This window comes from Mesoplodon bidens (genome assembly GCF_964165515.1).
Source record: "Mesoplodon bidens genome assembly, chromosome: X".
NCBI classification, from domain to species: Eukaryota; Metazoa; Chordata; class Mammalia; order Artiodactyla; family Ziphiidae; genus Mesoplodon; species Mesoplodon bidens.
Window position 1 is genome coordinate 41,016,355 of NC_138163.1, and position 24,323 is coordinate 41,040,677.

The 24,323-nt window shown below is 39.2% G+C and overlaps 1 protein-coding gene across 2 annotated transcripts in view; it reads left to right on the top strand.

The window, feature by feature from the left end:
* The first annotated feature begins 3,315 nt into the window (after window positions 1-3,315).
* The window catches only part of LRCH2 (leucine rich repeats and calponin homology domain containing 2), a 105,672-nt gene continuing 84,664 nt past the window's right edge, over window positions 3,316-24,323 (top strand). The window contains exon 1 of one of the 2 annotated variants that reach the window (XM_081221569.1): window positions 3,316-3,710. In XM_081221569.1, coding sequence (XP_081077695.1) covers window positions 3,356-3,710 — 355 coding nt within the window. In that variant the 5' untranslated portion in view covers window positions 3,316-3,355. The remainder of the gene's footprint in view (window positions 3,711-24,323) is intronic. The other variant, XM_081221570.1, reaches the window with a different exon arrangement.

Consider the following 24,323-nt stretch of genomic DNA (forward strand, 5'->3'; position numbering starts at 1 on the left):
TTCTAGATCCTGAGATAAAACATATCTCACTTTTGATTTATTTATAGGCTGGCAAGAACATCCTGTAGTCTATCCCAATAATCTTGATCTCTAATAGAAGAATTTAGAGCTTTGGACTGTGAATTTCCTTCTCTATATTATTTAAAAATGTTGAGTAGGGGCTTCCCTGGTGGCGCAGTGGTTGAGAGTCTGCCTGCTGATGCAGGGGACACGGGTTCGTGCCCTGGTCCGGGAAGATCCCACATGCAGCGGAGCGGCTGGGCCCGTGAGCCATGGCCTCTGAGCCTGTGTGTCCGGAGCCTGTGCTCCTCAACGGGAGAGGCCACAACAGTGAGAGGCCACAACAGTGAGAGGCCTGCGTACCACAAAAAAAAAAAAAAAAAGTTGAGTAACTACCAATTTGCTTGGGATAGCGCTGACTATAACCTGACCTGGAATTTCAGAAGTCCCTGAATACAAATGTTTGTAGTTGGCCAGTGCTTTATTTAATAGAGGTTGCATATTTTGTTCAAAACCCCTTGTTTTCCTTCTGTAATCTTTGATACATGTCATCTAGTCCTGGTGATTTGTCAACATTCAATTTGTAAGTTTGGCTTGGATAAATCTGAGTATTGCCTGTAATTTAACCAATTACCAATGTGTTCACATCGAGAATAACATCAAAGTGGTAATCACTGTAAAAATATCCTCTCGTATAGACTGAAACAAAAAATTTATGCAATATGTCAAATATCTTTTTGCCCACAATTATCAAGGAATTAACTGATTTCTTCCTTGGCTTTCTCCATTTTGTATATTTTTTTTATTATTTTATTTTCTTTCATGAGAGATTCACGGGTGTAGTAGAGAAATAAACATTAGTTGAGCACCTAATTCTATACTATTACTTGCACAGAGAATAGTTCCTTGCACAGAGTAATCACTCAATAAATGTTTACTAAATGAATGAATGAATGAATGCCAGGTATTGCAGTGTCACTTTATGTATGTGATCTTATTTATTCTTACAACAATCCTATGTGAGGTATATGCTATGTTTCTTCATCCATAAAATGGAAGAATAATAGTACCTATTTTACAGGATTGTTATGAAGATTGAATGACTTTATATATAAAGCAATTAGAACAGTTCCTGGTAAATAGTAAGCACTATTTATATATTATTATTATTATTATAAGTATGATTGTCATTTTCCAGTGTTCCCTATGAGGAAACTGAAGTACAGAGATTTTAGGTCACTTTTCTGAGTATTACATTGGCAGTTAAAGGTTTGGAACAAATTTCTAAATTTCATGCTCTTTCTTCTAAACCTTTTACCTCCTGCTAAATTAGTTAAACAAGAAGACCATTAGACTGAGGTGGCTCTAATGCCACGGTGGCCTACATAAGCAAACCAGAATCTAAGCCTATAAAAGCCTCAAGGTTAGGAAATCAAAATTCTAAGGACAACCAATCACAAACAGCCAACTAGGCTTTAAGCTACAGCCAATCAAATCATTTCTTTTTTTTTGCTTCCTCACTTTCTCTATATAAGTCTTTCCCTTGGCTCCTGTTGGTGAGTACTCTTAATCGCTTCCTGTTTGGTACTGCCCAATTCCAATAGATAAATGCTCAAACTCTTAAAATTTTAATATGCCTCAGTTTATCTTCTAACACTCCTTATGGCCTTGGTGTTCTTGTCAAAGAGCTCTAGAATGTGTTATTTTGTCAGATTTTCATGTATATCTAGTCTATTTTGTAGGCTTCCTATTTTTCCTACTTAGATTATCTTTTAAATTCTTTGAAAGATTACTTTCCTTCTTAAATTTGGTTGTACATGGCCTTTTTCACTTGACAGGTATCCTGATCCAGAGGACATACTTTTCCTGGAGTCCAATACGTTGTTTTAAATAATTGCTAAATTTTTTACTGGCTAGTTATTAAACATTCTTTTCCTAATCTTTTCTCTACCTAATGAATTAGTTTCCCTTTCCATCCCTTTTGATTCTGGAAGTTCTCAATTAATACCTGATTTGATTTGTGATGTAAGAAAGATGAGATATAAGGTATAACTTTCTCTTCTGACACCAGTGGGTTTAAATAATTTGATTTCACTTGCTAATTCATTGTGGAGGTCTGATTCTCAGTTCTGTTCCTTCTGTGGGTCATGCATCTGGCAAATGTAATTTCTTGCAACATAACTATCTTAGTTAACCTATATGGCCACAAAGCATTTTAGACAAGTTGTAATTCTTTCCCGTATTTTTTTTTCCAAAGTAGAAATTTTTGTGGAGCTTTCTCCAAGAAAATGAGACTGTTGACAGATTGCTTAAACTGAAATGGATGTAAAAGAGATGCGCAGGATATTCAAATTAATGATAACTGAATATGACCAAGTATTCTGATAGTTTTCTTGTGTAACTTTTCTCTTAGTGAAAAAGATTTGAATAACTCTGAGTGGGAGTGGAGGGATGGCAGTGGCCTGTGTGGTTGGGTTCATGTTCTAAGAATGAACTCCTAAAATCCAAGATTGATTAGCTTCATATCCACAGTGTTAAATCTCAGAATTCTCAGAAAACCAAAACCTGTATTTCAAAAATAAACTTTAAGGTTGTTTGATGATCAAAGAGTTTTCCATCAGCCATGCTGACATGATAAGAAACTCGAGATATTTTGGAGATCTTGGCACAACTTCAAAGACTTAGAGGACAGAATGCCGAGAACTTTTCCAAGTTTTGGAAGGCAGCAGTTTGGCTGAGACCCACACCCACTGAAACGAGAGGCTTCCTTGAAAACATTTTAAAAGTCTTTTCCTATTTTGGAATCCTAAATTATGGCAAAATTCATATAGGCTTAAAACTCAATTCTGCACCCATTTTCCTCCCCAAAGTTTCTCTCCGTGTTAACACTGCTAAAGGATTCCTGAGGCATTTGCCGTAAGTATTTCAGTCAGGTCCCTGATAGTCCTTCTAAACGCTGTTTCAAAATATTCTGAAACGAATCCCTTTCATCTCTATCTAATATATTTGCCTTTGTTTTGCAGACGCAAAAGGTGAAGCAACACGGAGATTTGGGGGCATATCGCCAAATGACTTACAGTCAAGCTGGTGTCGCTTCGCAAGATTTTGGTACCCAAAGCAGCGGAACCGGGATTCAGCATCCTTCCTCTGATCACACGTTTCTTAAAGCAAGCATTCTGCGCGTTTGAACATCGCCTCTTCATCCCCAACACCTCCTCCCAGCCCGCCCCCCTAGTTCCTTCCCACCCTCTACCTCGCCCCCCCGCCCCCCAGCCTGCGCATGCGTTCTAAGAACCCCCTACACTCGCGGCACAAGCTGAGAGTATTGTCGGGGGCTATTCTCTCTCCCAGGAACATGGCGGCGAGTCAGGGAGGTGGTGGTAACAGTGGGGGCGGCGGTTGTGGTGGAGGTGGAAGTAGCGGTGGCTGTGGCGCGGCCGGAGGGGGAGGTGGCGGAGCCGGAGTGGGAGGCGGCGGCGGCGGCGGCGGCGGGACCCTGGTGGTGCCCATCCCGGTACCGACTCTTTTCGGTCAGCCGTTCCCCAACGGGCCGCAGTGGAACCCGGGGAGCCTACAGCCTCAACACACCGTGAGGAGCCTGGACCGGGCCCTGGAGGAGGCGGGCAACTCCGGCATCCTGAGCCTCAGTGGTAGGAAACTCCGAGACTTCCCGGGCAGCGGCTACGACCTGACGGACACCACCCAAGCAGGTGACAGGACGGGGAGGGGGAGGGGAAGCTGGGCTGAGAGGAGGAGGTGGGGGGAGTGGGTGGCTGCGTGGCTGCGTTGTTGGACTCTGCTGGTCTGGGCGGGTGCGCGGGGGCGGCGAGACTGACAAAGTCAGAGCAGCCAGTTCTGAATGTGAGGGGAAGAGCAGGGAAAGGTGGGGGGGGGAATGCTGACTGAAGGGTGTATGGAAATCGGGTGGGATGTGAGGGGTGAAAGAGCATTATTGTTAAAGCGAGTTTCCCCACTAAGGGGTGGGGAGGGAGGTATTGACACCTTCCTGAATGCACTGCTAACTCTCGTGGATGTTCCCATCTTTCCCGGAGGAAAAAAAGGCAATACATAACATCATAATCTATACATATTCTTTAAAGCCATACGTGCCTGCAAGAATGGTGTATCCCTTTTCCTAGTACAGCAGCAGTACTGCCACGGTTTTTCTGTGTTTTTATTTTGTGTGTGTTTTAATCATCCTGGAATATTCTTGCCTTCTTGTCACATATGCCTTTAAAGACTGAGATTTGTCATTTTCCTGGTGTTGAGATAGTGATGGTTAAATTAGTATTTGCTGCAGTGGAAAATTAAATCATCAATCACTTATGTGTCTGGTTTACTAGGGGAAAGAGTCCTTGTTTTGAGTTATGTTGGAGTCTTAATTTTTATTGCAGATTTAACCAGAAATTTTAAGGGCATTTTTGAGAAACAAAATTAACTCCATTCTTCTTGGAGTTGTGGGTTAATGGTTTATCATTTTGGACAAGAAATTGGCTATTGTAATGTTCTTCATATACTCTCTGGTACTCTTTGTTGTGGATGGCATTTTTTGTTATGAACACACTCTCTTTCCCCTCTGCCTTATAAGCCAATGCCGATTATTTTAGGTGTGTTTTGGTTTGATTAAGGATTTTTTACTTTTCATAATCTTTAAATTTGTTATCTATGTGTCTGTTTTTATTTGCTTTGCTGAAAGAAGTCATGGACAGATTTATTTTAATAGATTTAGGGATTTTGAAGCAATATAGTAAGTAAATTCACTCATAATGAGAAGTAATAAAATACCTCTTATTTTCAGAATAACACTGTTTCATTGTATTACGTTTCTAGATACTAAATCAAGGTGTGTGTTTGGATGAGGGTGGGGAGAGGAGGAAAACCTAAAATTGAAGCCTTCTACCCAATTATTCTCTTAGGAATTATCCTAAGAACTGTGAAATGTGTAATTGATCAGTGATTTTGTATTTTGGAAAGCATGTTTGAGTATTTACTCCTTCACTCTGAACAGACTTCCTAAACAATATGTTCACATATTCATGGTACATTGGCAAGATATTATACTACTTGGTATGTTCTTCAAAGGCATGAAGAAAAATGGTTTCAGACTGCATCATTATAGAGATATGTTGTTTTGCTTGTTACCTATAAAAGATTTCTTTATCTATAGGACAAAGTTGAAGAAGCATCCTCTCTTGGCATTCAGGGCTTTCACTTCCTGGCTCCAATTTATTATTGCAACCATAACTCTTCAAATGCTCCTACACAGAACCCTCTGTTCCAACTAGGTCAGCTTCCTGTCCCTCAAATATAGTTTATGAATTTTTGCCTCATCTTTGTAGAAGGTCATCCACATGCATGAGATTTCCTTCTTTTCTCCACCTATTTAATTTTGTTCAAGCTTCAGCTTTTCCAAGATGCTGCCTCCAACTCCCTTAGTCTACAGCAGTCTCCTGTTTCTTTGAATTCCTGTGGTACTTATTGTCTTTACCACTTACCTGCTAGTGCTGGCTTTATTTTCTTTTTATGTTTTGTTTTCCCTGAGAAGATGGAGAGCTCCTTAAAGGCAGGGAAAAAGTCATATACTTGTTCAGTTTTCTCATTATATATTGCTTATATTGTACTTAATAATATTTTTCATAAATCTGAATATCATCTTACGTGGTTATAACCACTGGCTTTTAAGGCTTCAGTTTGTTTTCTGAGGCAAGTTTTAACACAAACCAGAACCGTATTTGTTCGTGGTAAAATTCATTCATCATAAACTTTATCAGTGCCTACAGTAACAGAGGACTTTTTGAGATAATTCCACCTCATTTTACTTTTTTAAAAATTGTGGGAACACTTGAAAATTTAAATGAAAAATCTGTGGGTGACTCATTTGCCATTCATTTTTTTTTTTTTTTTTTTTTTTTTTTTTTTTTTTTTTTTGCTGTACGCGGGCCTCTCATTGCTGTGGCCTCTCCCGTTGCGGAGCACAGGCTCCGGACACACAGGCTCCGCGGCATGGCTCGCGGGCCCAGCCGCTGCGCGGCATGTGGGATCTTCCGGGATAGGGGCACGAACCCGTGTCCCCTGCATCGGCAGGCGGACTCTCAACCACTGCGCCACCAGGGAAGCCCTGCCATTCATTTTTGACCAAATTCAGCCATGAACTAGTGAGGGACAATAATCTTATATGTAAAGAGACTAGTATCCATTATATATAAATGGAACTGAAGACAAACAGAGCACGTTTGAGATTATACATACAAACCGTACATACATACACATATACATACAGACATACAAATATGTATATACAGTATATTTTCTGCTTGATGAAAACAGTTCTGTTTGTTGATATTGTTATACTTAAAATGACTCTCAGTGGGACACTGTTTCAGTACCAAATTGATTAGACAGCAGTGGTTTATTGGGTTGGGAAGAGATTGGAAGAAGGGAAAATAGGTAGAAAGCTATTTGTTAATCTAGGTGTGAGGTGGTGAGAACCTAGGTTGAAACAAAATTGGATTAGAAGGGGAAATTGATAAATTTCAAAGGAAGGGAGAGGGCTTTTCACATTATTTTGCTTGATAAATTTCAAAGGAAGGGAGAGGGCTTTTCACATTATTTTGCTTGATAAATTTCAAAGGAAGGGAGAGGGCTTTTCACATTATTTTGCTTGATAAATTTCACAGGCAGGGAGAGGGCTTTTCACATTATTTTGCTGTTCCCTACGTGTACATAAGATGAAATAGACCTGTGGTTTACCACCTTGCTTGCATGTTAAAATCACAAGGAAGTGTGTTTTTTTTTAAACCTATGCCTGGGCCCCACCTAGACTAATTTAGTCAGTCTCAGGGGCAAAGAGAGGGTTTTTTTTGTTGGTTGTTTTTTTTTTTTTTTTTAATAATTCCCAGGTGATTCTAATGTGCAGTCAGGGTTGGGAAACTCTAAAATAGCTCATTTTTAGGCACTCAAGATATATTTATCGTTTGAGTGAATAAGAACATTGATAAAAGTTTGGTGACTAACCTAAAGCTACTTGTCAAGAGGGTCAAAACCAAAGCTAGGAACCAAGTGTTCAAGTTCTAGTTCAGTATTCTTTTTGACAGACTTGAGTGAAGCAGACCCATTTTTTTCATCATACTATGTCTGTAGTGACTAGAAACTTAACAGGAAACTATAATTTCTCCAGTTCCCTACTGTTGGATAAATTTGCGTTAAGAAAATAATGCCCCTAGAATATGTAGCAGCAAAATCTTGTTTTGTCTATTAATAGTCTTCCTGTGAGGGAAAGTGGATAATAGGTTGCTGATGGCAAAGTTTATCTTTGGTACCTTTTTATTTCTCTTTGCATTTCTGGTGTCTGTTCTTCTTCACCTGTCCCCTTCCTCCTGCCGCCCTCCTTATTTCTTTTTCCCTCTTCAGCCTCACTCCTCTTCCTTTGCTGGGATGGAGCTCAACGCTAAATAATTATGGCAGCCTTTCCAGGCGATTAACATTTAGAAGGGAGAGTTTGCCAATTTACTTGAATCTCCATTTGGTGGTTTGTGCTCGCGACCTTTTTTGAATTGATATGCTTTGCAGATACTTTTTTTTTTTTTTTTTTTGGCCACGTGGCATGTGGGATCTTAGTTCCCGTGGAGTCTTAACCACTGGATGGATGGCCAGGGAAGTCCCTCCAGGTACTTCTTGATTAAAATCCTCACCCATATGAAAACATAAAAATAGGGATCAGAAAGTTGGTTACCCATTTCAGCAAAGTAGCTAACGCTGGTTGTAATGTCTTATCTTTGCTGGTCTGTGGGTAGATTTGGCAAGACAAAGGGAAATTGCCTAGAACTTTAAAAAGTCTGTCTGGATACTGTGATAATTTGTTGACTTTAAGAGAGCTTGGAAATGATTTTAATGGCTACCCAAACAAATCCTGAAACTTTTCGTATTTGACTTTGTCACCAGTGCTACAAATAAGTCTCAGTCTACTTGCAGCTGCTCCCTCTGCTTCTTCATACTTCTTTATGTCCATAAACAATAGGTCTGTGAAACAGATTTAGGAATTCTTTACATACATCAGATTGTGCTGTGTCCTGGTTAATCACGTGTTTTCCTGTAAACCTGGAGTCAACTCTAGTATTTCCTACATGTGCTGGTTCACCTCTTCAACTGTGGGGCATGGTGCATTGTATCGGCTTGTAAAATGGAGCCAGTCAAACTGTGCAGCATCTGATTTTGTAACATAGGTGAAGGCCATCTTAGTGCATTCAGTGGAATAAGCTTGTGATTTTGCGGCCTGATTCAAATATCTGCCTTGCTTTATGTAATAAATATCTTACTGAAAAATTGAATGTGAAGGACACTTTTGACGGTTGACTCATTTTAATTGCTTCAGATTGAATTTGAATTGCTGAACCTTGCAGTGATTTATTTTATTCAGTGATTAATTCTTCTATAGCATAAATAGTTGCCTCTTAATTTCTTTGTTTTGCAAGTTCACACTTTAAAATAAAATGTTATCTTAAATTGGAGGGTACGTTTATCATTAAAATGATACCGTTTATACAGCTCTTTATAAATTCTGAGCACTTTAATATATATTACCCTATTGTATCCTAATAATAACCCTTTGAGCTTTGTAGAGTGCATAGTAATTACTCTTTGTTGTTGAGAGAGGTTAAGTGATTTGCCAGAAGTTAAATGGCTAGTGTATGGCAGAGTGTGGGTCAGAGGCTAGGTTTTCTAACTCTAGCACTATTCCAGTGTTATTTCCATTGCAACACTTCCTCTTCTTATAACAAAACTACTATTAAAATAAACACTGTGCTAATAAATAGGTTATTTAATCTGAAAGATGAATGCTTATTTAGTTTCATAGATTATATATAGTTTTTGTTTGTGGTGCAGTGTGTTTTGTTTTGTGCATGGTATTTGCGTAGCTTGTCTTCATGCCCCTCTGTTGGTTTTAGAATACATTCATTATTAAGCAAGCTTTTGTTGAACTCTAACTTTGGAAACATGATCCTCGAAGGGTTTACAAACTAGGTGAATGTGTACAGTAATATATGTAACAATTAGAAAAGAGTTATAATATATAATGTTCAAAACTGTATGTTTTAATAAACTGTACAATTAAGTGATATGGAACTGGGGCATAAGGCTTAATTTTATTGGGGGTTAAGTTAGTTTGAGAAAGTTTCCTATAGAGTTAGGTATAGCTGAATCTTGAGGTAAATGATCAGTGTGGGATCAAGTTATGATTAAGCAGGAGGGACAGTTGCAGACTGTCAGGGGAGAAATTGCACTGATACGGAGTTGAGAATGGCATTGCATGTTAAGGGCAGATGTTAACAGCAGGTTCACTCTATATTTTCTCAAACATACTTGGAGGCTGAAAGGAGGGAACTAGTCGAGTGTTCAGTGTTAAAATGCAAGAGGGGGAGGGAGGATCTTCATGGAGTGGGTGGAGAGTTGTTAACAATGGAAGGGAGGAGTTACCTGGCTTTTGCTAAGGTGAAGGGGAAGGTAGATGTTTGGGGACATGATTGTCTTAAACTTTAATCTTAGGTGAGGCAGTGTCATCTGGGAGAACAAAGTTACAAGCATAGGAATAAGTACTCAATAGAGCAAAATGCTTTAAGGAGTCATTATGGAGAGTAAGCCATAGTTTAGAATTAGGACTGTGTTAAGCAGCTAAATTAGTTGCTTTTGAACAACATGAGCTTACCATGTTTTCTGAAAAAAATTATATATACTGCATGACAGGTAAAAGAACAGAGGTGGTTGATTGGGATATTTTTGAATTGGGGTTATAGTGACACTTGCTTAAGTTTAAAATTTAATATTTTGATTTAGATTATTTGTAACATAAACTCTGAAGCATTTATTTATCATCAAGAGCATAAAGATGTACAAGATCCAGAACCTCATTGACAGCATGAGAGATGATGTTAAGGACACTTCACAAATAAAAGTAATTGAATACTTAGAGCATATTGATTTCCTGGGAGGTGATATTTAAGTTCCAAGGGATACAGTTAAACTTTGCAAAAGGGCATATCACTCTCCTAGCCTATCCCAGCAGTACACTCTAAGGGATACTTAAACTGTATGATGCCCACCCCCATCGTACAGAGGCTGTTCATCATCATGATGTAGAAGGGGAAACCTTTTTCTTTTCTCTACACTTTGTGTGTATTTAGGTAGTTCTTGAAGCATTGTAACACTCTTATAATCAGTTTTCTGAAAAGTTTCAGAAAGTTTTCTCTGCTTCCCTTTTATAGGAAAAAATACCTTATACTCCAGGGAACCATTTAATGTAATAAAAGAAAACTGTACAAGTGAGTTTTATAACAATAATTTAAATTTGTGTTTAGTCTCACTTTAAACTAGTGTATTCAGTCTGCTAAAGGTCTAACTTTTAATCTTTACATTTCTCCTGTTTCAAATAAATTATAAATTGATAGCATTCCACTTACAGAATATCAGTCAATGGACTGTAATGGATAATTAAACAATGGATATTGTCTCATATTTTTTGACCCCCAAATTTTTTTAAAGCTTTTTTTTCCAAGTAAGAAAGTAAGTTCTTCCCTATTTGTGGACGTTGTTAATCTGTGTACTCTTATAATTTGTGACAGAGATTGTTGTCACTTTTAAATTAATTGTTTAAGTTCCTTTCAGTGGAATTTTATGTATAATATTAGGGATTCAAGGTGACAAGAGACAGAAATAAAATAACTGTGCCATAAAATTTTATTTGAACTCTATTGAGACTAACCAATTCTAGAGCATTTGTGAATCTGGATTTCATTCAAAAATGACTTCTCTAAATTATTATGTCCCTGAGAGACTCTAGAATGTGCAGCATAGAAATTTTCCCCTCTTAAAAAAGTAATTACAATATATAAATCCTTAATACTTTGAGCTAATTGGTTGGGGATGTCTGTGTCAATGAGAAATCAATTACTTTTAAAGATATTTATACATTAAAAATAGTAAATTGAACATAGCTATCTCCTTAATTTACCTTGATTAGTATGTAAGAATGGATTTGTTATATATCTATTTTATGTAAATGGACAGGGTGATAAAGTTGCTGCCTTTAAGGAACTTATGATTTCCTAGTGGTATAAAATAAGTACTCATGTATCTATTATATAGGCTAGATCAAGGTTTCAAGGAATGGGGGAACTTGCCCCCAGGAGATATTTGGTAATGTCCGGGGACATTTTTGACTGTCACAACTTGGGGATGCTACTGATATCTAGTGGGTAGAAACCAGGGATGCTGCTAAGCATCCTACAATGAACAAGACTGCCCACACAACAAAGAGTTACCTGGTCCAAAATGTCAGTGGTGATTGAGATTGAGCAGTACTGGGCTAGAGTAAGATAAGGTTGAAGAGGGAGCGGTGACATGATTGTGTTGGTAGAACATCAGAGGGGGCTTTATAATGGAGATGGAGGATGGGCTTTGAAGGGGGAAGGATCGGATTTTATACTTAATCATAAAAAGAGGATACTATATGAATATTGACGTCCTAGAATCTCTTCAAACTCAAAATGTCAAAAAAAGATCAACTTTTGTTATTGACCCTAGGCCCCCTGATCTCCCAGACCAGAAACTTGGGAATTATTCTTGACTCTTCACTGTCCCTCACCCTCTATATCTGGTTAGGACCTAAGGCCTCTTGATCATAACTCTTTGAATAGCTTTCAGATCTGTTTCCTTCCTGTCTGTTCTCACTGCCACTGTTGTTGTTCAGGTCCTCCTCTCCTCACCTTTAACTGGACCTATCAACAGTTTTCCCAGATGATCTCTCTGCCTCATGTTCAGTTTGCTTCAAGTCCAATTAGTCCTTCACACTGTAGCTGGAGCACTCTAATATGCAGATCTGATTGTCACTTGTTGCTACTAAAACACCTTCGATCCAGTAAGCCAGCTCCTTAATAATACATTGCTTATTCCTTGTTTTGAACTTTAAAAAAATGTGAAAAAGCTAATACATAACTCTGCTTTATATAACTGGTAATTTTTATATTATATTACTTAATATTAAGTTGCTCAGATTCATCCAAATTGTTGTATGAAGCTGTAGTTCATTCTTTTTTTGTTTTTTAAATTATATATTTATTTATTTTATTTATGGCTGCGTTGGGTCTTCGTTGCCACACACAGGCTTTTCTCTGGTTTTGGCGAGTGGGGGTACTCTTCGTTGCGGTGTGCGGGCTTCTCACTGCGGTGGCTTCTCTTGTTGTGGAGCACGGTCTCTAGGCGTGCAGGCTTCAGTAGTTGTGGCTCGCGGGCTCTAGAGCACAGGCTCAGTAGTTGTGGCGCATGGGCTTAAGTTGCTCTGCGGCATGTGGGATCTTCCTGGACCAGGGCTTGAACCTGTGTCCCCTGCATTGGCAGGTGGATTCTTAACCACTGCGCCACCAGGGAAGTCCCTGTAGTTCATTCTTTTTGGTGGCTCCATTATCTTTCATTGTGTGACTATAGCATAGTTTATTTATCCACTGTCTCACTGGTGGCCATTTGGGTTGTTAACATTTTTGCTCTTGTGAACAGTGCTGCTATAAGCGTTATTATACATGTCTTCTGTTGTACATGTGCAAGAATTTCTCTTGTGTTTATTCTTGGGAGTGGAATAGCTGGATTGTATGGTATGTTAATGTTCAAATTAAGGAGATAATGCCAACTGGTTTACAGTTTACCTTTCCATCAACCTCTGTAAGAGATACTATGAATTCATATCTCCTCCAGCACATAGTGTTGTCAGATTTAAACATTTTGGCCAAACGAGTTTATTATTTTTAATTTTTTTGGCTGCACTGAGGCATGCGGGATCTTAGTTGCCCAACCAGGAATCGAACCCGCACCCCCTGCAGTGGAAGCGCGGAATCCTAACCACTGGACTGCTAGGGAATTCCCCCAAACGAGTTTAAAATGGTAGTTCAATGAAGTCTTTTTTTTATAGTATGAAACTATTTTTTTTATTGAAGTGAGTTGACTTACAATGCTGTGTTAGGTTCAGGTGTACAGCAAAGTGACTCAGTTATTTATATATATGTGTGTATGTGTGTATATATATATTTTTTTCAGATTCTTTTCCATTATAGGTTATTACAAGATATTGAATATAGTTCCCAGTGCTATACAGTAAGTCCTTGTTGTTGTTTATCTATTTTGTATATAGTATCTGTTAATCCCAAACTCCTAATTTATCCCTCCCCCCTCCTTTCTCCTTTGGTAACCGTAAGTTTGTCTTCTGTATCTGTGAGTCTGTTTCTGTTTTGTAAATAAGGTCATTTGTGTCATTTTTTAAAGATTCCACATATAAATGATATCACATAACATTTGTCTTTCTCTGTCTAATTTACTTCATTTAGTATGATAATCGAGGTCCATCCATGTGGCTGCAAATGGCATTATTTCATTCTTTTTTATGGCTGAGTAATATTCCATTGTATATACATCTTTATCCATTCATCTGTTGATGGACACTTAGGTTGCTTCCATGTTCTGGCTACTGTAAATAGAGCTGCAGTGAACATTGTGGTACATGATTCTTTTTGAATTATGGTTTTCTTAGGGTATATGCCCAGTAGCAGGATTGCTGGGTCATATGGTAGTTCTGTTTTGAGTTTCTTAAGGAACCTCCATACTGTTCTCCATAGTGGCTGTATCAATTTACATTCCCACCAACAGTGCAAGAGGGCTCCAGTTTCTCCACACCCTCTCCAGCATTTATTGCTTGTAGACTTTTTGATGATGGCCATTCTGTCAGGTTCGAGGTGATACCTTTCTTGATTTATATTTCCCGGATCACCAGTTTCGTTAACATATCTTCAAATGTCTTACCTACTTGGCCATATGTGTTTCCTGTACTGTGAAATTATTTATTTGGCCCCAAATGCTAATACTATACTAATCATTTGTCAGTTTTGTATATTGTATTTTCTCCTAGTTTATAACTTGTCTTTTTTTGCATTTTAAGGAGTCATTTGCTGAACAAATGTTCTACATTTTAATACAGTCAAATTTATCAGTCTTTTATAGTCACTATTTTTTGTGTCTTGTTTAATAATGTGTAAAATATATTCATGTATGTTTTTTACTAAAGGTTTTAGAGGTTTGTTTTGGGTGTTTCAGTTCCTCATCAATGTGGAATTGATTTTTATGTATAGTGTGAGGTAGAGGTCCAATTTTGTGTTTTAGTACATGGATCATCTTTTTCCAGATATATCCCTGCCTACTTCTTTTCTTTTTAACATTTTACTGAGATATAATTCACATGCCAAAATTTCACTCATTTAAAGTATATAGTTTATTGGTTGTTAGTTGTACACTCATCACTGCAGTCTAATTTTGGGATATTTTATCACTTCAAAAAGAAACCCCATACCCATTAGCATATCCCCCCACCCCGCCACCAATCTAGACCTAGGCAACCTCTAACTTGCTTTTTGTGTTTATAGATTTGTTGATTCTGAACATTTTATATAAATAGATTCGTACAATATGTGGCCCTTTGTGATAGTCTTCTTTCATTTATCATGTTTTAAAGTTCATTTATGTTGTAGCATATATCAGTACTTCATTCCTTTTTATATCTGAATAATATTCTACTGTACATTTTGTTTGTCCATTCATCAGTTGATGGACAGTTGGGTTGTTTCCATTCTTTGGCTATTATAAATAATATTGCTATGAACATTATGTAAAAGTTGTGTAGATGTATGTTTTCATTTCTCTTATATATGTAGGAGTAGAATTGCTGGATCATATGTTAATTCTATGTTTAACATTTTGAGGAAATGCTAAATTGTTTTCCAAAGTGGCTGCACCATATTACATTTCCAGTAGCAGTGTGTGAGGATTCTAGTTTCTTCATATCTTCAACAACACTTGTTGCTATCTGTATTTTTGTTTATAGTCATCCTAGTAAGTGTGAAGTATAATCTCATTATGGTTTTGATTTGCATTTTTGCGAATGACTAATGACGTTGACCTCCTTTCATGTGTTTATTGTCCATTTGTATATCTTCCTAAGGAAATGTCTGTTTAGATTCTGTCCATTTTCTAATTGGGTTGTCTTTTCATTATTACTGAGTTATAAGAGTTTTTTTTTTTTTCTTTTTCTTCTGTACATAAAACCCTTACCCAAGTATGTAGCTTGCACATGTTTCTTTCCTAGTCTGTGGGTCGTCTTCTTTGAAACACAAAATTTGAAAATTTTGATGAAGCCCATTTTATCTGTTTTTTTCTTATGTTGCTTGTGCTTTCTGTGTCATATCTAAGGAGCCATTGCCTAACCCAGGGTTATGAAGATTTACTCTTTTGCTTTCTTTTGGTTTTATAGTTTTAGCACTTACATTAGACATATTATGCATCTTGAGTTCTTTTGTTTGTTTGTTTTTCAATTATAACTTGTTTTTTTACCAGTAAATGCTGTATTTTACCCCTCAGGTGTGTTGGTACTTTTTTTTTTTTTTTTTTTTGCGGTATGCGGGCCTCTCACTGTTGTGGCCTCTCCCATTGTGGAACACAGGCTCCGGACGCGCAGGCTCAGCAGCCATGGCTCACGGGCCTAGCTGCTCCGTGGCATGTGGTATCTTCCCGGACCAGGGCACAAACCCGTGTCCCTTGCATCGGTAGGCGGACTCTCAACCACTGTGCCACCAGGGAAGCCCTGTATATCTGTTCTTATCCTGGTACCACTCTATCTTGATTTCTGTAGCCCTGTATTAAGTTTTGTAATCAGGAGGTGTGAGTCTTCTTCCAACATTGTTCTTTTTCAAGATTGCTTTGGCTATTTTGGGACCAATATGAATTTTAGGATCAGCTTGTCAATTTCTTCAGAAAATGCAGTTTGGGATTTTGATAGGGGTCGTGTTGAATCTGTAGGTCAATTTGGGGAAATTTTACCATCTTAACAATATTAAGTTTTCCAGTCCATGAATATGGGATGTCTTTTGATTTATTTGTATCTTTAGTTTCTTTCAATAATAGTTTGTAGTTTTCCTCAGTCTTTATCTTCTGACATACTATCATATATAGAAAAAAATAGAATTTTTTCTTAATTTCATTTTTGGAATATTCATTGCTAGTTTATTTTTTGTGGCTGCACCACTTGGCTTGTGGGATCTTAGTTCCCCAACCAGGGATTGAACCTGGGCCCTAGGCAGTGAAAGCATGGAGTCCTAACCACTGGACCCAAATGTAATTGACTTTTTTTAGTAGACTTTATTATTATTATTTTTTAAGTATATATTTATTTATCTATTTATTTAGTTGGCTGCGTCAAGTGTTCGTTGTGGCATGTGGGATCTTCATTGTGGCATGTGGTATCTTTCATTGCGGTGCTCGTTGCGGTGCACAGGCTCTTTGTTGTGGCACATGGGCTTCTCTCTAGTTGTGGCGTGTGGGTTTCCTCTTCTCTAGTTGTGTCGTGGGCTCCAGAATGCATGGGCTCTGTACTTTGCAGCATGCAGGCTCTCTAGTTGAGGCACGCAAGCTCAGTAGTTGTGGCACGCAGGCTTAGTTGCCCCACAGCATGTGGGATCTTAGTTCCCCGACCAGGGATTGAACCTGCGTCCCCTGCATTGGAAGGAGGATTCTTTACCACTGGACCACCAGGGAAGTCCCTATAATTGACTTTTACATAGTGGTCTTTTATCTTGCAACCTTTCTGAACTTGTTTCTTCATTCTAATAGTTTTTTAATGGATTCATTAGGATTTTCTGTATATACGATCATGTCATCTGCAAATAGAGATAGTTATACTTCTTCCTTTCGAATCTGGATGCCTTTTATTTCAGTTTCTTGCCTAATCATCCTGGCTAGAACTTCTAGTACAGTGTTGAGTGGATATGGTGAGAGTGGACATTCTTGTCTTATTCCTGAATTTAGGAGGAATGCATTCAGTCTTTCACCATTAAATATGATATTAGCTCTGGTTTTTTTCATAGATGCCCTTTTTCAAGTTGAAGAAATTCCTTTTTATATCTAGTTTTTTGTCTTTTATTGCATTAATATGGTATATTACATTGATAGGCTTTTAGATGTTATATCCTTCTTGCATTCCTGGCCTACCTGCTTTTCAGTTTAGACTCATAGTGTCCCAAAACTCTACATTCCAGACTGCCAAATTCCATGCTGTTCCTTGAAAGTATCATGCTATTCCATGTTTTCATGTTATTTTTGCCCTTACTGTTGATGTCCTTCTTCTCCCTCTTTTCTGCCTTGTGAACTCCTGTTGATCTTTTGTATCCAAGGTCAGGCCTTTCTTTATTACCTTTTACCTTTCCCCCATCCTCTACATATAGGGATTACTCTATCCCTCTAATGTAGCTGCTGTGATCCTTTATTGCAATTAATATATTTCCCCTATTGTAACATTCATCATCAATTTAATAACTTTTCCAGAAAAAAAGAAACACTACCACAGTAAGCACATACATGGATTTTAGAAATGTTAACATTAGACAAAAATGTGCATTGTAAAATCAAAGAAATATGGTATTTGTTTACATTTCTCTTTTTATTGATTTTGGAGGTTTTTGAGTATAGTTGCTTTGTTGCCACTCCAACATTTAGTATAGTGTGTGGTACACAGTAGATGTTTAGCACATTTGTTCAATTTAGCCTGCTTCTTACCCTGGGTGCCTTTTCAGGTCCCTCCACAGTTTGTCTCTTTCCTTTTCCGCTATGTTTTCCAAATACTTCTCATGTATGTACCTGTTCTTCAGTCAGATTGGACTTCTTACTGTCTCTCTGATTTTTGTTTTTATTGTTTTGTTATATTATTTAAAAAAAGAAAAGCTATCAGAAAGCAAAAAGAAATAACAACTTATTAATTGCGTCATAAGCAGAGATATGATTATTAAACTTTAACAGTTGCAAATTAGCTATAGTTTTTATATATTGTTATATTGTATCACTGAATATGTTTTTATTTTAGAATAGTTGACTGATTTTAAATATTTAGGTTAGCTAATAAAATTGATTTGTAAGTAATGTTTATGACATTAAATAACATGTTTGGGGGGCCCCGGAGGAAGATGGCGGAAGAGTAAGACGCGGAGATCACCTTCCTCCCCACAGATACATCAGAAATTCATCTACACGTGGAACACTCCTACAGAACACCTACTGAACGCTGACAGAAGACCTCAGACCCCCCAAAAGGCAAGAAGCTCCCCACATACCTGGGTAGGGCAAAAGAAAAAAAGAATAAAGAGACAATAGGATAGGGACGGGACCTGCACCAGTGGGAGGGAGCCGTGAAGGGGGGAAGGTTTCTACACACTACAAGCCCCTTCGCGGGCGGAGACTGTAGGTGGCGGAGGGGGAAAGCTTCGGAGTAGCGGAGGAGAGCACAGCAACAGGGGTGCGGAGGGCAAAGCGGAGAGATTCTGGCACAGAGGACCGGTGCCCTCAGGCACACACCAGCCCGAGAGGCTTGTCTGCTCGGCCGCCGTGGCGGGCGGGGCTGGGAGCTGAGGCTCGGGTATCGGCTTTCAGTCGGAGCGCAGGGAGAGGACTGGGGCTGGCGGCAGGAAGAGAGCCTGAAGGGGTTAGTGCACCACGGCTAGCCCGGAGGGAGTCCGGGGAAAGGGTCTGGAGCTGCTGAAGAGGCAAGAGACTTTTTTCCCTTTTGTTTCCTGGTGCGCGAGGAGAGGGCATTAAGAGGGCTGCTTGGGGAAGCGCCGGAGACAGGCACGAGCCGCGGGTAAGGCACGGACCTCGGAGACGGGCGTGGGCCGCTGCCGCCGCCGCCGCGGGGCCTGTGTGTGAGCGCGGGTCACTGTCCGCCCTGCCTTCCGGGGGGCCTGTGCACCCCGCCACTGCCAGGGTCCCCGAGACCCGGGGACGGCTTTCCCGGGAAAGCGCACGGAGCGCCACGGGCTGCTGCAACGTCACGCCGGCCTCTGCCGCCGCAGGCCCGCCCCACACTGCGCGCCCCTCCCTCCCCTCTGCCTGAGTGAGCCAGAGCCCCCGAATCAGCGGCTCCTTTAAACCCGTCCTGTCTGAGCGAAGAACGGACGCCCTCCGGCGACCTACGCGCAGAGGCGGGGCCAGGTCCAAGGCTGACACCCGGGAGCTGTGAGAGCAGAGAAGAGACAGGGAAATCTCTCTGTGCAGCCTCGGAGGCAGCGGATTAAAGCTCCACGGTCCATTTGATGTGCCCTGCGTCTGTGGAGTGCATGAATGGACAGCGAATCATCCCAAATTGAGGAAGTGGACTTTGAGGACAAGATTTAAGACTTTCCCCCCTTTTCCTCTTTTTACAACGAATTATTCCAAATTAAGGAGGTGGACTTAGAGAGCAAGATTTCAGACTTCTCGCCCTTTTCCTCTTTTTACAACGAATTATCCCAAATTGAGGAGGTGGACTTGGAGAGCAAGATTTTTGATTTTTCCCCCTGCTCTCTTTTTGTGAATGTGTATGTGTAATCTTCTGTGTAAGATTCTCTCTGTATAGCTTTGCTTCCACCATATGTCCCAGGGTTCTATCGGTCCGGTTTTTTTTTTTTTTTCAATAATTACTTTCTAATTTTAATAACGCTACTATATTTCATACTTTATTCTATTTTACTTTACCTGCTCTTTCTTTTTTTCCTACTCTCCCTTCCTCCCTCCCTCCCTCCGCTCCTCCTTTCCTTCTTTCTTTTTCTTTCCTCCCTCCCACCCTTCTTCTTTCCACTTTCTTTTTCTTTCCTTCCTCCCTCCCTCCTGTCTTTCTTCCTTTCCTTCCTCCCTCCCTCCCTCCTTTCTTTCCTTCTTTCTTTCCATCCTTCCTCCCTCCCTCCCTCCTTTCTTTCTTCCTTCCTTCCTTCCTTCCTTTCTTCCCTTCTTCCTTTCTTTCCCTCTCTCTTTCTTTCTTCTACTAATTCTTTCTTTCTACTTTTTCTCCCTGTTACTCTGAGCCGGGTGGATGAAAGGCTCTTGGTGCTGCAGCCAGGAGCCAGTGCTGTGCCTCTGAAGTGGGAGAGCCAACTTCAGGACACGGGTCCACAAGAGACCTCCCAGCTCCACATAATATCAAGCAGCGAAAATCTCCCAGAGATCTCCATCCCAACACCAGCACCCAGCTTCAGTCAACGACCAGCAAGCTACAGTGCGGGTCACCCTATGCCAAGCAACTAGAAAGGCAGGAACACAACCCCACCCATTAGCAGAGAGGCTACCTAAAAACATAATAAGGCCATAGGCACCCCAAAACACACCACCAGACGTGGACCTGTCCACCAGAAAGACAAGATCGAGCCTCAACCACCAGAGCACAGGAATTAGTCCCCCCCACCAGGAAGCCTACACAACCTACTGAAACAACCTTAGCCACTGGGGTCAGACACCAAAAACAACGGGAACTACGAATCTGCAGCCGGCAAAAAGGAGACCCCAAACACAGTAACATAAGCAAAATGAGAAGGCAGAAAAACACACAGCAGGTGAAGGAGCAAGATAAACACCTACCAGACCTAACAAATGAAGAGGTAATAGGCAGTCTACCTGAAAAAGAATTCAGAATAATGATAGTAAAGCTGATCCAAGATTCTATTTCCATGATCCATAATCTTGGAAATAGAATAGACAACATGCAAGAAACAGTTAACAAGGACCTAGAAGAACTAAAGATGAATCAAGCATCGATTAAAAACACAATAAATGAAATGAAAAATACTCTAGATGGGATCAATAGCAGAATAACTGAGGCAGAAGAACGGATAAGTGAGGTGGAAGATAAAATAGTGGAAATAACTGATGCAGAGCAAAATAAAGAAAAAAGAATGAAAAGAACAGAGGACAGTCTCAGAGACCTCTGGGACAACAATAAACGCACCAACATTCGAATTATAGGGGTTCCAGAAGAAGAAGAGAAAAAGAAAGGGACTGAGAAAATATTTGAAGAGATTATAGTTGAAAACTTCCCCAATATGGGAAAGGAAATAGTTAATCAAGTCCAGGAGGCACAGAGAGTCCCATACAGAATAAATCCAAGGAGAAATACACCAAGACACATATTAATCAAACTGTCAAAAATTAAACACAAAGAAATCATATTAAAAGCAGCAAGGCAAAAACAACAAATAACACACAAGGGAATCCCCATCAGGTTAACAGCTGATCTCTCAGCAGAAACCCTACAAGCCAGAAGGGAGTGGCAGGACATAATTAAAGTGATGAAGGAGAGAAACCTGCAACCTAGATTACTCTACCCAGCAAGGATCTCATTCAGATTTGATGGAGAAATTAAAACCTTTACAGACAAGCAAAAGCTGAGAGAGTTCAGCACCACCAAACCAGCTTTACAACAAATGCTAAAGGAACTTCTCTAGGCAAGAAACACAACAGAAGGAATATACCTACAATAACGAACCCAAAGCAATTAAGGAAATGGGAACAGGAACATACATATCAATAATTACCTTAAATGTCAATGGACTAAATGCTCCCACCAAAAGACACAGAGTGGCTGAATGGATACAAAAACAAGACCCATATATATGCTGTCTACAAGAGACCCACTTCAGACCTAGAGACACATACAGATTGAAAGTAAAGGGATGGAAAAAGATATTCCATGCAAATGGAAATCAAAAGAAAGCTGGAGTAGCAATTCTTATATCAGACAAAATAGACTTTAAAATAAAGACTATTAGAAGAGACAAGGAAGGACACTACATAACGATAAAGGGATCGATCCAAGAAGAAGATATAACAATTGTAAATATTTATGCACCCAACATAGGAGCACCTCAATACATAAGGCAAATACTCACAGCCATAAAAGGGGAAATCGACAGTAACACAATCATAGTAGGGGACTTTAACACCCCACTTTCACCAATGGACAGATCATCCAAAATGAAAATAAATAAGGAAACACAAGCTTTAAATGATACATTAAATGAGATGGACTTAGTTGATATTTATAGGACATTCCATCCAAAAACAACAGAATACACATTTTTCTCAAGTGCTCATGGAACATTCTCCAGGATAGATCATATCTTGGGTCACAAATCAAGCCTCGGTAATTTTAAGAAAATTGAAATTGTATCAAGTATCTTCTCCGACCACAATGCTATGAGACTAGACATCAATTACAGGAAAAGATGTGTAAAAAATACAAACACATGGAGGCTAAACAATACACTACTCAATAACGAAGTGATCACTGAAGAAATCAAAGAGGAAATTAAAAAATACCTAGAAACAAATGACAATGGAGACACGACGACCCAAAACCTATGGGACGCAGCAAAAGCAGTTCTAAGGGGGAAGTTTATAGCAATACAATCCCACCTTAAGAAACAGGAAGCATTTCGAGTAAACAACCTGACCCTGCACCTAAAGCAATTAGAGAAAGAAGAACAAAAATACCCCAAAGCTAGCAGAAGGAAAGAAATAAAGATCAGATCAGAAATAAATGAAAAAGAAATGAAGGAAACGATAGCAAAGATCAACCAAACTAAAAGCTGGTTCTTTGAGAAGATAAACAAAATTGACAAACCATTAGCCAGACTCATCAAGAAAAAAAGGGAGAAGACTCAAATCAATAGAATTAGAAATGAAAAAGGAGAAGTAACAACTGACACTGCAGAAATACAAAAGATTATGAGAGATTACTATAAGCAACTCTATTCCAATAAAATGGACAACCTGGAGGAAATGGACACATTCTTAGAAATGCACAACCTGCCAAGACTGACTCAGGAAGAAATAGAAAATATGAATGGACCAATCACAAGCACTGAAATTGAAACTGTGATTAAAAATCTTCCATCAAACAAAAGCCCAGGACCAGATGGCTTCACAGGTGAATTCTATCAAACATTTAGAGAAGAGCTAACACCTATCCTTCTCAAACTCTTCCAAAATATAGCAGAGGGAGGAACACTCCCAAACTCATTCTACGAGGCCAGCATCACCTTGATACCAAAACCAGCCAAGGATGTCACAAAGAAAGAAAACTACAGGCCAATATCACTGATGAACATAGATGCAAAAATCCTCAACAAAATACTAGCAAACAGAATCCAACAGCACATTAAAAGGATCATACACCATGATCAAGTGGGGTTTATCCCAGGAATGCAAGGATTCTTCAATATACGCAAATCAATCAATGTAATACACCATATTAACAAGTTGAAGGAGAAAAACCATATGATCATCTCAATAGATGCAGAGAAAGCTTTCGACAAAATTCAACACCCATTTATGATAAAAACCCTGCAGAAAGTAGGTATAGAGGGATCTTTCCTCAACATAATAAAGGCCATATATGACAAACCCACAGCCAACATTGTCCTCAATGGTGAAAAACTGAAACCATTTCCACTAAGATCAGGAACAAGACAAGGCTGCCCACTCTCACCACTCTTATTCAACATAGTTTTGGAAGTTTTAGCCACAGCAATCAGAGAAGAAAAGGAAATAAAAGGAATCCAAATTGGAAAAGAAGAAGTAAAGCTGTCACTGTTTGCAGATGACATGATACTATACATAGAGAATCCTAAAGATGCTACCGAAAAACTACTAGAGCTAATCAATGAATTTGGTAAAGTAGCAGGATATAAAATTAATGTACAGAAATCTCTGGCATTCCTGTACACTAATGATGAAAAATCTGAAAATGAAATCAAGAAAACACTCCCATTTACCATCGCAACAAAAAGAATAAAATATCTAGGAATAAATCTACCTAAGGAGACAAAAGACCTGTGTGCAGAAAACTATAAGACACTGATGAAAGAAATTAAAGATGATACAAATAGATGGAGAGATATACCATGCTCCTGGATTGGAAGAATCAATATTGTGAAAATGACTCTACTACCCAAAGCAATCTACAGATTCAATGCAATCCCTATCAAACTACCAATGGCATTTTTCACAGAACTAGAACAAAAAATTTCAAAATTTGTTTGGAAAAACAAAAGGCCCCGAATAGCTAAAGCAATCTTGAGAACGAAAAACGGAGCTGGAGGAATCAGGCTCCCTGACTTCAGACTATACTACAAAGCTACAGTAATTAAGACAGTCTGGTACTGGCATAAAAACAGAAAGATAGATCAGTGGATCAGGATAGAAAGCCCAGAGATAAACCCACGCACATATGGCCAACTTATCTTTGATAAAGGAGCCAGGAATGTACAGTGGAGAAAGGACAGCCTCTTCAATAAGTGGTGCTGGGAAAACTGGACAGGGACATGTAAAAGTTTGAGATTAGATCATTCCCTAGCACCATACACAAAAATAAGCTCAAAATGGATTAAAGACTTAAATGTAAGGCCAGAAACTATCAAACTCTTAGAGGAAAACATAGGTAG